The sequence below is a fragment of the Caretta caretta genome, chromosome 7 (assembly GCF_965140235.1).
Source record: "Caretta caretta isolate rCarCar2 chromosome 7, rCarCar1.hap1, whole genome shotgun sequence".
In the NCBI taxonomy this organism is placed as follows: Eukaryota; Metazoa; Chordata; order Testudines; family Cheloniidae; genus Caretta; species Caretta caretta.
Window position 1 is genome coordinate 105,358,962 of NC_134212.1, and position 15,680 is coordinate 105,374,641.

At 42.2% G+C, this 15,680-nt stretch overlaps 1 protein-coding gene across 5 annotated transcripts in view; it reads right to left on the minus strand.

The window, feature by feature from the left end:
• Positions 1 to 15,680, minus strand: part of LHPP (phospholysine phosphohistidine inorganic pyrophosphate phosphatase) — a 191,707-nt gene that overhangs the window by 151,057 nt on the left and 24,970 nt on the right. For all 5 annotated transcript variants that reach the window (XM_048859298.2, XM_075131030.1, XM_048859295.2 and 2 more), the window contains exons 2-5: positions 13,286 to 13,473; positions 10,466 to 10,619; positions 4,019 to 4,082; positions 2,381 to 2,473 (exon numbers count right to left, since the gene is read on the minus strand). In XM_048859298.2, the coding sequence (XP_048715255.1) occupies positions 2,381 to 2,473; positions 4,019 to 4,082; positions 10,466 to 10,619; positions 13,286 to 13,473 (499 nt within the window). The remainder of the gene's footprint in view (positions 1 to 2,380; positions 2,474 to 4,018; positions 4,083 to 10,465; positions 10,620 to 13,285; positions 13,474 to 15,680) is intronic.

Here is a 15,680-nt window from a genome sequence, read left to right on the forward strand (position 1 = left end):
TCCCTTGCTAGCTGCAACTCCAGTTGTGTTTTGGCCTTCCTGATTACACCCCTGCATGCTTGAGCAATATTTTTATACTCCTCTCTAGTCATCTGACCAAGTTTCCACTTCTTGTAAGCTTTCTTTTTGTGTTTAAGCTAACCGAAGATTTCACCGTTAAGCCAAGCTGGTTGCCTGCCATATTTGCTATTCTTTCTGCACATTGGGATGATTTGTTCCTGCGCCCTCAATAAGGCTTATTTAAAATATAGCAGCTTTCCTGGACTCTTTCCCCGCCTCATATTAGCCTCCCAGGGGATCCTGCCCATCAGTTCCATAAGGGAGTCAAAATCTGCTTTTCTGAAGTCCAGGGTCCATATTTTGCTACTCTCCTTTCTTCCTTTTGTGAGGATCCTGAACTCAACCATCTCATGGTCACTGCTGCCCAGGTTGCCACCCACTTCTACTTTTCCTACCAATTCTTCCCTGTTTGTAAGCAGCAGGTCAAGAGGAGGACCCTGGTTCCTCCAGTAGTTGTACCAGGAAGTTATCCCCAACACTCCAAAAACTTCCTGGATTGTCTGTGTACTGCTATATTGCTCTCCCAGCAGATGTCAGGGTGATTGAAGTCCCCCATTAGAACCAGGCCCTGTGATCTGGAAACTTCAGTTAATTGTCTGAAGAAAGCCTCGTCTACCTCATCCTCCTGGTCCGGTGGTCAATAGCACACGCCCACCACGACATCACCCTTGTTGCTCTCACTTCTAAACTTAACCCAAAGACTCTCAACAGGCTTTTCTCCAGTTTCTCCAGGCAAGGGCTCACACAGGGACACACACATGCTGGAGATGAATGCATGGCTGTGCAAATAGTGTCGATGGGAGAGCTTCAGCTTCCTCGACCATGGGATGCTGTTCCAGGAAGATGCTCTGCTGGAAAGAGATGGGGTCTACTTGACCAAGTAGTACTCTGAAGGACAGGATTAGAATTCAAAATCACCCTGACAAATTGGAGAGTTGGTCTGAATTCAACATGATGAAATTCAATAAAAGATAAGTGCAAAGTACTTCACTTAGGAAGGAAAAATCAAATGCATAACTACAAAATGGGGAATAACGGGCTAGGTGGTGGTACTGCTGAAAAGGATCTGTGGGCTAAAGTGGATCACAAATGGAATATGAGTCAACAATGTGATGCAGTTGAGAAAATGGCTAATATTATTCTGAGGTGTATTAACAGATGTGTTGTATGTAAGACACAGGAATTAACTATCCTACTCTACTAGACACTGGTCAGGTCTCAGCTGGAGTATTGTGTCCAATTTCTAGTTCAAAAAAGAACTAGATAAGTTTATGGAGGATAGGTCCATCAATGGCTATTAGCCAGGATGGACAGGGATGGTGTCCTAGCCTCTGTTTGCCAGAAGCTGAAAATGGGCGACAGGATGGATCATGTGATGATTACCTGTTCTGTTCATTCCCTCTGGGGCACCAGGCATTGGCCAGTGTTGGAAGACAGGATACTTGGCTAGATGGACCTTTGGTCTGACCCAGTGTGGCCGCTCTTATGTTAATTCTGGGTACTACACTTTAGAAGAGATGTGGACAAATTGAAGAGTCTTTTGTGGAGACTCTACTTTTGTTCTTTTTTGTGTTGTTGTTTCCTTTAACTTAAGTAATAGTCCTTCCTTCTGAAATACTCTAAGATGGTGGAGAGGAGAAAAGAGGGTGTGGTAAAAGGAGAGAATCAGAGGTGGTAAGGAAGGAAGGACAGAACAATTGAAAAGGGAGAGGAGGATGAAGGGATAATTAGGGAGAAGAAAGGTGTATGGTACAGGACACGCAGCGTGATAGGAAGAGGAAAGTAATGGAAGGGCACAAAGGATCACAAGAGGAAGAGGACAAAATATGGAAAAATTACACTGTATATTTCAGGAGTGAATTTCCTGCATTACAGTACTTCTACTAAGTGATTGAGAAGAACATGCAGTGGAGAAGAAATAGAGGAGGTCACTGCACTCGGGTATTTATACTACATTTACACTAGTAGACAAGGTCAGACTCTGCTGTCTAATTAGATTTGTGGGTTGGGCCAGAAATTTTTTTCTTTACAATGTTATTGTAAAGATTCTTCATCAGATCTTTCGAAGATTTCATGGGAATAAATATACGTATAATGTAAATATAATGTAACATTTTAGAATGGCCATTAAACAAAGCACTTTTCATTTGCCAGTGTGGGCCCAATCCTGAAGTCCATACTCCATCAATCTTTCCACTGGTTTCAATGAAAGTTTTGACTGAGAAAAGATTGCCAGTTGGTGCCCCAGAAATATACTTTTTTTATTCAGGTGACAATAACTGCGCAGCACATCCAGTGAATGTTGCACAAGACATCTTACCTGCTGTGGCTCAACTTCCATCTCTGCCAAGGCTGACTGGAAAAACATTTTTGCCGGCTTTCCCACCACCTCAGCTTGAACATCACAAGCATACTAAGAAAAAGGACAGAAATAATATTGTATAGATTAGAAATGGATTTGTTCAACTCCACATTCTCTGTAGATTGTATGAAAGAGTATGCGATTACTGACTGATTCCTTTCAATAATGTATGGATTAGTAGATGCAGGTAACTAACAGAGGATTTGGATAATACAAGTGTTGACTGTTCTGTTAGGGGCAAAGGCCCTCTAGAAATGTGTAGAATTAAGAATTGGGCATATTTTCCAACATGAAAGTAGTTTTCTAATTCTAATCTTGCTCACACTTGAGTCACAAAAATTCATTGTTACAGCAATGATGTGCTTTGCTGACAAACTTGTGTTCAGGAATTGCGGGTGAATTTCAAGGATATGGAGGTTTTGTGAACCATATAGCCCATTTTTAAGGTTGAAAGCCTTATTTAGCTGTAGTTATATACCCATGTTGTAATAAATAAGACGTTCCTAGCTAACAGGAAGCCTGCACTGTTTATTATGGACAGGCAACCCTCCCCAAAAGCTACATTGGCACAAGTGAGTTCACTGCATTCACATGGTACAGTATATATACATGCTCTTTATTTTTCCATTAGAATGCTCCCTGTATCCCCTCCCCTCCCACTTTGCTCCTTTCTCCCTAGTTGCTCTGGATTTATTTTTAATCCCTCTCTGAGCCTCAGGGCAGGTCTACACTACAAACTTGCATCGGTAAAGCCGTAGCGCTTCTGGTGAACATGCTCTAAACTGATGGGCAAGAGCTCTTCTGTCAGCTTAATAATTCCATCTCAGTGAGAGGCAGTAGCTATATCGGTGGGAGAGCAGCACTGTTTACACAGGGAGTTAAGGTCAGTATAACTATGTCGCTAAGGGGTGTGGATATTTTCATACCCCTGAGCAATGTAGTTATACCAAAATAAGTGTGTAGTGTAAACCTGGCCTCAGTAAACGGGGCATAATAACTCTTCCCTTCACTCATATTTAGCGCGACTTATCTAATAGGCCCCATTCCTATTATGACTTCAGCACACGCCTAGTTTCATGCATGAGTCATCTAATTATAATCAATGGCATTACTCATATGCTGAAAGTTGGACATGTGCTTAAACATCTTGCTAAATCAGAACTTTACACTGTAAGCTCTTAAGAAAAAGGAGTTTCTTACCAAGCACATTCCTAGCGCAAAGCCTTGCATAAAGGGGCACCAGTCCTGGTTGGGATATCTAGCCTTTGTAACAGGAATTCTCTCTGCCCCATTCTTAACTGAATTTCTTAATTGTATTTTTCCTCTCTGACTCCTTTTTCCACTGTCTTTCCTTCCCATACAGGAGCCAAATAATATTAAAGTTCAAGCTGAAACTTTTGAATACATAATATAAGAATGGGGTCAGAGCCAAGCAGAATGAGTTCACCCATTCACATGCGCAGCAATGCAGTTAATTTATAGTTATTTCCTCTCCCAAAATGAGCAAAAAGAATCACAGAAGATAACACATATTTCTATCAGTTATTTTGAGCAAGGTGCACAGAGCAGGTAAACATAATACAAGCTATAACATACCTCTAATGCCTTCATATACACTCCAACGTCAAGTTTCAGACCATCGGTTTCTTTATAATAGCGTCTGGAAATGGAAGTGATAAAGATGTTGGCAATTGAACATAAACTATATTCTATTAATTCTGTGCCTATGCAAATGTGTGTATGGCTGGGACTAGAAGATAAGTAATTAAGTATTCTGGAGCCTTAATTTACAGTGAATTGTACTATGCAGTCTGTCCGCTTCTCAATGTGGTGCACTGCTAACGGGGAGACCTAACCAAATCCCAAGATCAAATTCAGACCTGCCACATGTTGCATAATTCCACTGACTCCAATGAAGTTCAACCATCCTATGCCAGGGCTGAATTTGGGACATTAGTTCGGGGGTAAGCTGCCTGAGGGGGCTCCTCATTCAAAATAACACAACCAGTTTAAGAGCGCCTCTATTTTCTTGACTTTTTTTTCTTAGAAGTTCATCTATCCAAAAAGAGATTAACTGCAAAATTATTAGCATTGACTTCAATGGAGTTGCAACTGCTTATGTCAGGCCCAACATAATTCTCTGGTTCTATCTGGCTACAGTTCTTAAGTCATAGGGTCTACACCTCCTCCCAGTGAAATCAATCAGTTTTGCCATTAAGTTTGGCAATTGCTGCACAGTATTGGGACTGTATTGTACAAGCCACAGGATACACCACTTACACACAAACAATTCATGGAGAAAGATCACATAATATATTAATGACTAAATTTTTTCACATATCTGTTAACAAATGCTAAAACTTTACAGTTTGTTATTATCATTTGTATTGTGGTAGCAGGCAGTGGCCGCAAACAGATTCAGAGCCCGACAGTGGTAGTCACAGTAGAAACACATACACTTTTCCCATGTGTTTCCTGCAAAGTTTAAATGAATACTGCAGGGAGATGTTAGTGGAGAATCTTGCTGATTCACTGCGGCAGGTGTAGTCTGTTAACTCCACCCTGGAAAGAAGGGAAGCGTGTGTGTGGATTTTTCTCTTGAGTGGTCCTGTGAACAGGACTGTCTCTAGGCACCAGCAAAGCAAGCACGTGCTTGGGGTGGCACAATTCCAGGGGCAGCATTCCGGCCACCCTTTTTTGCTTGGGCGGCATTCCGGCCACCCTTGGGCAGTTGCACGCTCGGAGCTTGGGGCGGCAAATTTTTGCTTCGGGCAGCAAAATACCTAGAGCTTGCTCTGCCTGTGAACAAAGGGCTGGAACTGAGAAGTTCTAAGAGGGAAGTCGAGAAGCAATCTGGAGAAAAGGCTTACACTGTCATTTATGGCCAAGGTCTTCAAAATTGTTTTGGGTGCCCAACTTGAGATGTTTTAAAGGGACCCTCTTTTTCAAAAATTGCAAAGCACCTATCCTCTGAATCAGCTGCCTCAAGCTGAACACCCAAAATCACTAGTGGCTCTGAAAACCTTGGTGCCTGCCTAAGTGTTATAATGAGTTATCTTTTAAAATAAAGCCATGCCTCCTCTCCCCCCTCCCCCCCACAATCTTCCACTGTGTGTGTTGGCTGTTCTTTGGAACAGGAGGAGCACCATCCGTTCCAGCACCTAGGACACAATACGTTGGGCTACATTTGGCAACTTGTTTTCTTCAGGCTGGAGAAGTACTACTGGGGAGGTGAAGCCTTTCAAAAAGCTGATTTAGTCATAGTTATTTTTGAGTTTTTAAAGAGCAGGTTATTAACGCTAAACCAAAACAGAGATAAATACCGGTGGCCCTGAAGGAGCCATTCTTGTCTGTTGTGCAACACACATTTTGTTTTGTTTTTTTAAATGTTAATTCTTGGCCCCAGAAGCTGTAGTGACAACTTCTTATCTCAAGGGCTCAATAGACCATAATGGAAATGGAAAAATCTTCTTAGTTTGTGGATTATTGACCTGTTGGAGAACAGCTTAATGGCTGCCCAGGAGCAGTTAAATCCATTGTGCTGCTACCCCTTGACACATTTTGTCTGTGGATTCTTCAATATGGGTGAAAAGTCCCTACAACTATTCATGTAGAAGAATAAACAGAAAGATAAAGAAAAAGATTGAGAACCAGCAATGTCATCACTTTTGTACATCAAAGAACCAGCTGATTGCAAATAACACTGTCCTTCCAAATATAAAACAGAATGACCCTATGTTATAGATCTGCAACACAAAAGTGATAAAACCTTTGAATCCCATGTGTATTTATTTATTTGTGTTGCCTTAAATTAAAAACAGGCTGACCAATTTTTTATTAAAGATTCTTTTTAAAAAACATGTGTTCAAATTCTGTGAGCTCAAATTTCATCTGGAGCCTATTTTTTATGACCAAGCACATGGACACTACAGACAGGGGTGCTATAGAAATTGCTGAGCTAGACAGTCTGTTAGATAGGTTTCCAGACCCTGAAAACAGAGGTTGTATGAGACACAGTGGCACAAATGATGTCAAGAATAGGGTCAGCGATCTAAAGTGCCACGTAAAAAGCATCAATGAACTGCCCTTACTGTTCACGTATGGAATTAGAGTAATTAAAAAAAATAGAACACCTTGACTGATTTCTTCTAAAGTTTTAGTTCATTCTCTAGAAAGCAAAAGTGTCAGAGTCACTGAAGCAGAATGCCCTCCTCCTGAAAATGGAGTGATTTACATTTAGCATCTGTTTTGGACTGAGAGTGGGAATTGGCTTTGTAATTTCTTCTGTCATGCCACTGTCAGAAAATTAAGCTGTTTACGCTAGACTATAGAAGGTTAATGGCTGTTCTAGCAAAGGTCAAGTGGCCATTTTAAAGAGAGGCTGTGCTGAATAATCGAAAATGGCAGAAGGATAAAGCATAAAATCTTATCTGACTGCTCATTGTACATTTTTTTCAGTCATGTAGGGACCTGTCTGCAGCCTGATCAGGAAAACTTTAAAGATCTGTACTAATGCAAATTACCATTATAATAAGAAAATATAAAAGTACTAAATAATCTTAAAAGCTTTGGGGTAACTTGACCATACTTAGGGCAAAATTAAACACTGTCATTTGATTTGTCTTGGTATAAATGCTGGCAGCTCATACTTAGTCATGATGGCATGCAATTTGCCTGTCCTGTAAAAAAGAAAAATTAAATCACGTGCAATGTAAAAACAAGCAAAGGCTTTTAAAAATAACTTGTGAGCTAATTCTTTTTTACATATGGTCATTTGATTTGTTTTCTTGGATCATGAAGTGCATTTTGGATTGTTTTTTTCTACTCTGCAGGGTCTGGAATTTTATTTTCAAATTGAAGTTGTATGTAGTTCATGTTCAGATTTTGACAGTATTAAATATAGCAGCTTTTAAAAAGTGTCAAAGCCAGAATATAATTTCATGATCTTTTTCATGACAATTAAATCACTATGTAACATTTATATCCTCTTCTGGGACAGTTCTCCGTCCCATTAAAACCAATAGCAAAACTGCCACTGATTTTACTCGCAGCAGGCCTGGGCTCCATCCTCAGCTTGTGTAAACTGTAATAGGCCTGAGGATCTCCCACTGTTACTATATTGGTTGAATTATCTTAACAGTGAATGTTGCCACCTAGTTCTCTTTCAATTTTAAGCACCCAGACAGTAGGTTTGATTTCTGTCTCATGCAGGTGTAAACTGGGAGTAACTTCATCAATAGACAGGTTTCAGAGTAGCAGCCGTGTTAGTCTGTATTCACAAAAAGAAAAGGAGTACTTGTGGCACCTTAGAGACTAACAAATTTATTTGAGCATTATGCTCAAATAAATTTGTTAGTCTCTAAGGTGCCAAAAGTACTCCTTCTCATCAATAGAATTACATAGGTGCATAACACGTGTGAGATTAGCATAAGAATTGGAATCAATCGCATAATTTATACAAGGGTGCTCAAACTGCTCAGAATACAAGGGTGCACTGGTAATTTGCAGTGTGCAGATTACTAATCTCTTTGGATACCAATGAGTCAGATTTTACAGCCATTCTGTTCGAGAAGTGTTTTCTCCCCCGTGCCTTACAGTCTTCAGCTTAGCTTCCAGTTAACTAACTTTTAAACACAGTTGTCTTTTCAGGAATGTGCCACTGGCAGGGCCATCCCTAGAGGAGTGCAGGGCCCGGGGCAGAAGTGACAGATTTGTCTCTTCTGGGACTGACCATGTCGGCCAATTGCACTGGCCCGCGGGGCCCACCAAAGCGCAGGGCCTGGAGCGGTTGCCCCAATTCGTCCTACCTAAGGGACAGCTCTGGCCACTGGACTTTTCATCTCCATCGCCTGGTTCAGAATATATGTCCACCTTTATACAACTTTTGCATGTCTGTTTGTGTCCCAAATTTGCATAGGCCCTGAAACTGCCCCTCACTCTGAAGGCATGCATGTATACAAAATCTTTGTTCGTGAATCAGTATCACACATAACACCAGGACAGTACTAAAAATAGCACCTGCTAGTTGAATGCTACTACTTGGCCAACAAAAGGCCTATCAACCCACATGACAAAATGAGGTATCATAATCAAAATTTTTAAGCCCTAATTTTGCTAACACCACTTTGCACATTCTGACAATCTCAGCAGAGAAGCCAAGGATTAAAGGGATATGAAGACTAAACTAACCTCTTATTCCTAGAATTGGTCCCTCAAGGACACTTCCCATGCTTAACCTGTCCTGCGCCCATGATGCTGTCGACTCTATACCCATCACAAGCACACTGCTGAGTCAGAAATAATTTTTTTAATTATTTTGGTAATAGTCTTTAATTATAATTATATTGCTATACTATTGTTCATTGTTTAGGTGCCATATATCACTTCCTACGTACAAGGCAAGACTCATCATGATTCGTTCCAAGTGTTCCCTTAGACTCTAAGATCTTCAGTTTCTTTTGTGGAGTCTGTGTTGATCTTTCTTACTCTGTTACAGCACAGCAACTTAAACCCATGCTAAACTTTAAATATGGGCTTCCGGATTAGCTGGAACCAGGCCTCCGAGAATAGCTCCTTCATAGAATCATAAAATATCAGAGTTGGAAGGGACCTCAGAGATCATCTAGTCCAACCCCCTGCCCAAAGCAGGACCAATTCCCAATTTTTGCCCTGATCCCTAAATGGCCCCCTCAAGGATTGAACTCGCAACCCTGGGTTTAGCAGGCCAGTGCTCAAACCACTGAGCTATCCCTCCCCCCAAATCAGATGTTCTTATTTTTCAGTATCATAGAATATCAGGGCTGGAAGGGACCTCAGGAGGTCATCTAGTCCAACCTGCTGCTCAAAGCAGGACCACTCCCTGATTTTTGCCCCGATCCCTAAATGGCCCCCTGAAGGACTGAACTCACCACCCTAGGTTTATCAGGCCAATGCTCAAACCACTGAGCTATCCCTCCCCCCTCAGTATAAGCTGAAAGCTGTGCTTATAATAAACACTTGCCATGCTATGGAACCTACGCCATACCAATGAGCCCCCTTTACACCAAGAGCATAACCGAAGAGTGAATCTATATTAACAGGCAAATATTGTTTAGCCTCGAACCTCCAAGGACTTTCAAGCAACTGTATAGAAACCAACTTCTCATTTACGTGGTTCTCATAGCTCATGGTGGAGCCCCAGCATAGAAGCCATTCTTTAGGAATGCTGCTTCTCTAGTTAGTTTTCACAGATATCTTTTGAAAGTAGAACGTGCCCTGTGTTGGCCAACTTATTTCACACAGACCACTGAACAGCAATTAGCCTAACATAGCATCAACTCACTACTGATCAGGGCAGGGTTTGAACCTGGAAGTGAAAATTTGGCTCGCTGTTCACTCAGACATAAGGAACTTTGTTACCAGCCTTCTGAGCCATCTGATCCTCCCCAACATTAGCCTGTAATGGCTTCATATGCATGTGGAGTTTATGGACCACCTCGAAGATCACCAACGCCAGGAAGACCCAGCTCTCACTGTGGGTCAAAAGGCTTGGCTTGCAGCAAGACACCTCTGTTTGAACAGGCCATCCCACAGGCTAGACCAGGGGTTCTCAAACTTCATTGCACAGCGACCCCCTTCTGAAAACAAAAATTACTTCACGACTCCAGGAGGGGAGACCGAAGCCTGAGCCTGCCCAAGCCCCAATACCCCGGGTAGGGGGTCCGAAGCCCAAGCCCCACCAGTCTAGGCAGGGAGACCAAAGCTGATCCTGATTCTTGCTTACTGAACTTGGCTCTTGCGATTCCTCCAACTTCTGCTCAACAACTATCATCCCTGACGTGCAGCCCCAGACCAGCTGTGACCTCTAGGTCGTCTATGCCCCGGTCCCTTACACACGTGAATTGGTGGCTACATCCCCCAGTTGGCTTTGAAAATCTCAGTCATTGTGTCAGCAGAAGAGAGCAATGGGATTCATGAGGTCTGGTGACAGGTATGTACAAACAGACTTGGAACACTAGCAAAATATACAGCCCTAGGTGTACTAACTAACAGTGCTTAACTCACCCTCTTCCCAGAGATATGAGAATAGGATTTTCCAGTCCAATCAGAACTCTGAAAGCTTCATTGAGATTTTTGTAGGAGAAATTGTCCGCTGCATCTCCAATTACCACACAGTTTGGGTTTGTTTTATCAAGCTGATCAAATTCAGGGACCAGATCTAAAGAGAAAAGAAACAAAATAAAACACAAATCCCACATCTTGTAAGAAACAACTGGAATTGCTGGTTTTCTTCTAGTTTTGCGTCTCTCCTCTATTCATTGCCTGATGGGCAAAACTATGAATGCCAGGTTAATATCTACATGCCAGCCCCTTTTAGTTTCAAGTAGCAGTGGATCATGGACCACATGCACCTTCCCTCCACAATGTGGCATGGGAAGGAAGGGGAGCAGAAGGAGACATGGGGAGAAGGTTAGCAAAATATATTGTATTTCTTGACTATGATACAATAAGGGAACCCAGAGAAAACAGCAATATTATCAAGAGGTCGAAGGCAAAAAAAAAAACAGCCTTCCTGTACTTCAGCAGCAAGTTTGTGGGCTCCAATGGTGTATTTATTTCTAGAACTGAAGTACTGTAGATCCCCAAAACACAGGCATTTTGGTATTTTGAGAAAGGAATGCACGAATAGGAGATGGCAGGCACGCATCAGTTGTTTAGAATGACTCGGACACAGAGCTGAAGATCAGTATTTCAGTTACATTTTGGAAAGGAGTTTGGATTGATAACAAAATACAGCACATCTCTGCATTCTCAAAAATGACATCTTCCAAATGGGACCACTGTCAAGATAAACTGACCTAACAGCCTAATAACCTTCCGGTGTCCTTTCCCCTTCCCTGAGATTTCCACTCCATCCTGTAATTTCCCTGAGGATCTTTTCATATCTTCCCTTCCTTAAATACTGCTTACCATCTGCCTTGAGGACTCTGGACCTCATCCAAAGCCCATGATGTCAAGGGAAAAAATACTTTGAATCAAACCCTATGTCTTACTGAGAAAGATAAGAGAGATTCAGTTTCCCTAGGAACCTGTTTATAACTCTCCTTAATTGACTAGAAGGTTGCTATTGAATGAAATGAGATGTTCTTTGTCCCATCACACTCCTCCTTCTCCACAATCTAGGATGTGAGGTTGGAAATCAAAGCTAGATCTCAGGGCCTGGTGTGGGAGAGTGTCCTTTTCAGAGACCATGAGAATATGGTAACCCATTGTCCTCTTTCTAAGGGAAGGCAGCATGATTACGTGGTTAGAGCACAGGACAGGGACTCTAGAGAAGGGTGTTTTGATAAAGGAGGTTTCCTCAGTTATGCTGCTTAGGAGGTGAGGAATGAAATTCTGCTCCTTCCATTTCCCTCCAGAAGACCCTCCATAGATTCCAGTTTCTGGCCAGTCTCTATTGATAATCAAAACATCCTATCAGATGCCATTTTGATTTTCACACAGAGAAGAATCTGCTCTCTCTTAAACATAGTCCTCTTGGTGATATTAACACCTACAAAAACTGAGCATATTATTTTAATAAATCACACATCATACATTCATTCCTGTCATGTCGAACAAAAAAAATAATGAAAAAAGAGTAGGCCAAGCCCATAAGCCCTTGTATTTTAATTTTACAAGGCCCTGGGATTTTATTCCCCACCCTCCCTGGAAAGAGCTAACTTTTGCAGTCCTGATAAACTGATCTCTCCATTTTATGAAATCCCAGTTTTGCTCCAGAGTAACACAACATGAGCTGACCAAGGACAGCCAAGTAGGGATGTAGGGCCTGCTTATGCAGCTGTTTTGCAAAATTGGAGCTACACTGTGCCTTCTGGCACATCCCTGAGCAAGGTGGGGCATTTATTGCCCCACTCTAGGAGTGGCTCCAGGAGGCACTGTGTAGTAAACTTGTTGGCCTACATTAGGAGCAAACTGTGACCCACTATGTATGGTCAGCGGAACTGGTGGCATTTTGGGGAGTCAGCGCCAAGGCTCCATCATTTCCCACTCCACTGCATGCATAGCTACTCCAGAGGGAGCGTAAATCAGCACACACTGTCCTCTTACCTGTGGGCACCTGTATGCAAAGTCTGGGTAGCCCAGACACACAGGTGCATCTTCCATTGAATTCAATGGGAGAAGTATCTATGCAAGCAAAGAATTTGGCCCATAATGCACTATAAGGGTGAAATTCAGCTTCTGTCGTCAGGGCCCCAGAAGGTCCCCAGCACAATGGAACTGCAGAGACTCATTCGGTATGCAATTTCACCATCTTCCAGCAGATCTATATACCATTTCAATGGATCTGTGACAGGGTGCAAGGGCATCACAGTGCCTGATCCCTGATGAATAAGAGATTCATGCAGCTCAGCCTCCCTCTCCTTTTGCCCAGATAAAGGCTGCTTGGGAGACAGAAGGGGGAGAATACCACTGGGAAGATGAGACTGCAAACCCAGGACGGTGAGCTTTTTGTTCTCTTTATTTGCCTGTGTTCTCTGTTTTATTGCTTGTTATAAACATTGTTCCTTAAAGAAAAAGCGTTGACGGCTGTGCGTTTCTGCTGAGACTAAGTCATTCCACCTGCTTACAGATCTACTGGGTGGCACCAGGGTAAATGAGAACTGAATCTGGCCCCATCACGGACATTTACTACAGCTACATTACTGGAGAAAACGGAATTAAAGAGCTTTTCCTGACAGGAAAACATCAACTAGATGTTCTTATCCTCACAGTTTTCTCAGTAAAAGTGACATCTCTCCTGACCCAGACTGGCTGTCAATCCACGGCATGCTGAGCTGCTAATCTGTATTAGTCTCAAAGTCTACTGAAGTGTTGTCCCACCATCATGTACGAGGAGGTGTGGCCTCAGGTTTCGCTCCTTCAGAATGCGACAGGCTGCCGGTGCCGGGGCAGTGACTTCATTCACCGAAATGTTGAACCCCAAGTGCTGAAGCTTCTCCACTAACTTGCCTCGAGTGGCCTGGGTTTCATTGGTGCAGAACCGCAACTTCAGGCCAGACGCTTTGATCCTGTTGTGTAAAATGAGTGGAGATGCTAATCAGACAGGTAACGTGTAGGGAGAGAAAGATTTGTCACCTCAAAGCTCATGGATAACCAGGGTGGGAAGGAAAGGGAGGAATACATTTTAAGCACAAACGCAAAGATTTTGGAGTATTATTATTTACTTTTAACATAGTGCAACAAAAGTAACAGCACTTTACAAACACATCAGAAGACAAGGCCCTGCCACAAGGAGCTCAGAATTGAACTCAAAATTGTAATACACATGAAAAGACCAGGTGCCAGCGTGGAGTAGCCCCCTTCTCTATGAACACCCATCCCCCTCACTTACTGCACTTACTGACAGTCTGCAAATGTTTTAAAGATACCGTCCTAGGACCAGGCATGACCGTGGATCACAGGACGTGACTTTCCTGTTGCACTGTAGATCTAGGGTGGTATCTAGCATTTAAAACTGTGGTCTACTTTCAGCTTCCCCTGAGCTACCTTGGGGCTGTGGACCCCTTATGATGGACAGCCCACCCACCAGGGAGCCCAAGCAGCACATGAGGCCTGGAGCCTACTGACCCAGTACAGAAAGTGGTCAGCACAAAGTGTCTGGCCAAGGCACACTAGAATCATAGTGATTCAGCTCATCTCATAGGCAACCTACACCAGCAGAGCCACAGCCATAAAATAGAACTGCAAGCAATGCTGGCCATTCCCAGGGGGTGAATCACCCTTTCAAATGCACTTTCTCTCTGTGTAGCAGAAGAGGTAAATCTAGCTCTGCATCTTTCAGCCTTTGGTCCAGAGAGTTGCACTCGTTAACTGAGGGCATTATATAGCCATAATGACAAAGGTTAGCATGATATCATTATGTAGTAGCATTTTAACTCAGATTTGCACCTTCCCACTTACTTAACTTCTGTTCCAATGATCAACCCTATTATATGGCTATTGAATTACAGTCCAGGGGAGTTACCCTGTTATATAATAAAACAATAATATTTTGCACTTGTATAGTCACAAGGTACAGCCAGGCCACTTCCTCATGTTGCAATAATGGTGCTCATATCAATATGTGCATGAGTGCTGTAGCAGCCACATTTTAATCTCTTCCCCAAACAAAACATCTGTGCTGTTATTTGTTGACTTCATTGGGAGTCTGGGGGCTGAGCAACTCTGAAAAACAGGGCCCTATTTGGTAGGTACCTTTATATGGATTTATTTTAGGCATCCAAACTTGAAAATGTTGGTCTTAACCTCCGTGTGCTTCAATATACCCATCCATGAAATGGAGATAAATGATCATGCTTGACTATCTCACAGAAATATTGACTGGTTTAATCAATGTTTGTAAAGCATGTCTGGCTCCTTAGAGAAAAGGGAAGTAGTTATGGTCCAGTGGTTAGCGTACTGAACTGGGAGGCAAGAAACAAAAGTTCTATTCCTGGCTCACTGCTGTGAGATCTTATGCAAGGTTTCCCCATATGTAAAACAGGTATGATGGTACCTGTATAGCACTCTGAGATCTACAGGTGAAAGGTGCAATATCAGAACTAGTTATTGTTATTATGCTTAATTACAGTCATATTGACAATTATTTCATGACTCTATCCTGTGACATGATATAAAGGCCAAGATTTTCCAAAAGCAATTTAGTGATTATGGGTTCCTCAAGTTTTCGTTGCCCAACCTGAGATGCCACAAAGAGGCCTATTCTTAGAGGACAAGCACTGAGGATTTTCTGAAAATCAGGCCCTTGTAAGGCACCCCAAAATGGAGCCATGCCACATCACTAGTTGCTTTAAAATATCTTGGCCAAAAGGACTGAAGTTAATATGGATTTAGGTACCTAACCTTAAACACCAGTGTTTGATAGTTTGGAACTAATTTTATACATTTTTATTAAAATGTTGTAAGAAGAAACAATAGTTTTTTGTAAGGAAAGGATCATTCTGCTCTGCTTCTCCTCTCCAGATGACAAAATGTGTGGATTCTTTCCCCAATGAAGTTCATAGTAGCATGGTAGCAACAGAAAAACTAGTTAGATAAAATATATTTGGTGAAGAATCTTCCATCAGAAAGAATTCTTAGAAATCTGATCCTAATGTAGGGCGCCCCCTCTACACATTTACACTGTCTGGCAACGTCTTCTTCAATAACACAGGTGATTCATTTCTTTCTTATTATTTGTCTTTCCTAATCATAGGTATGTGAATTATCAATTACA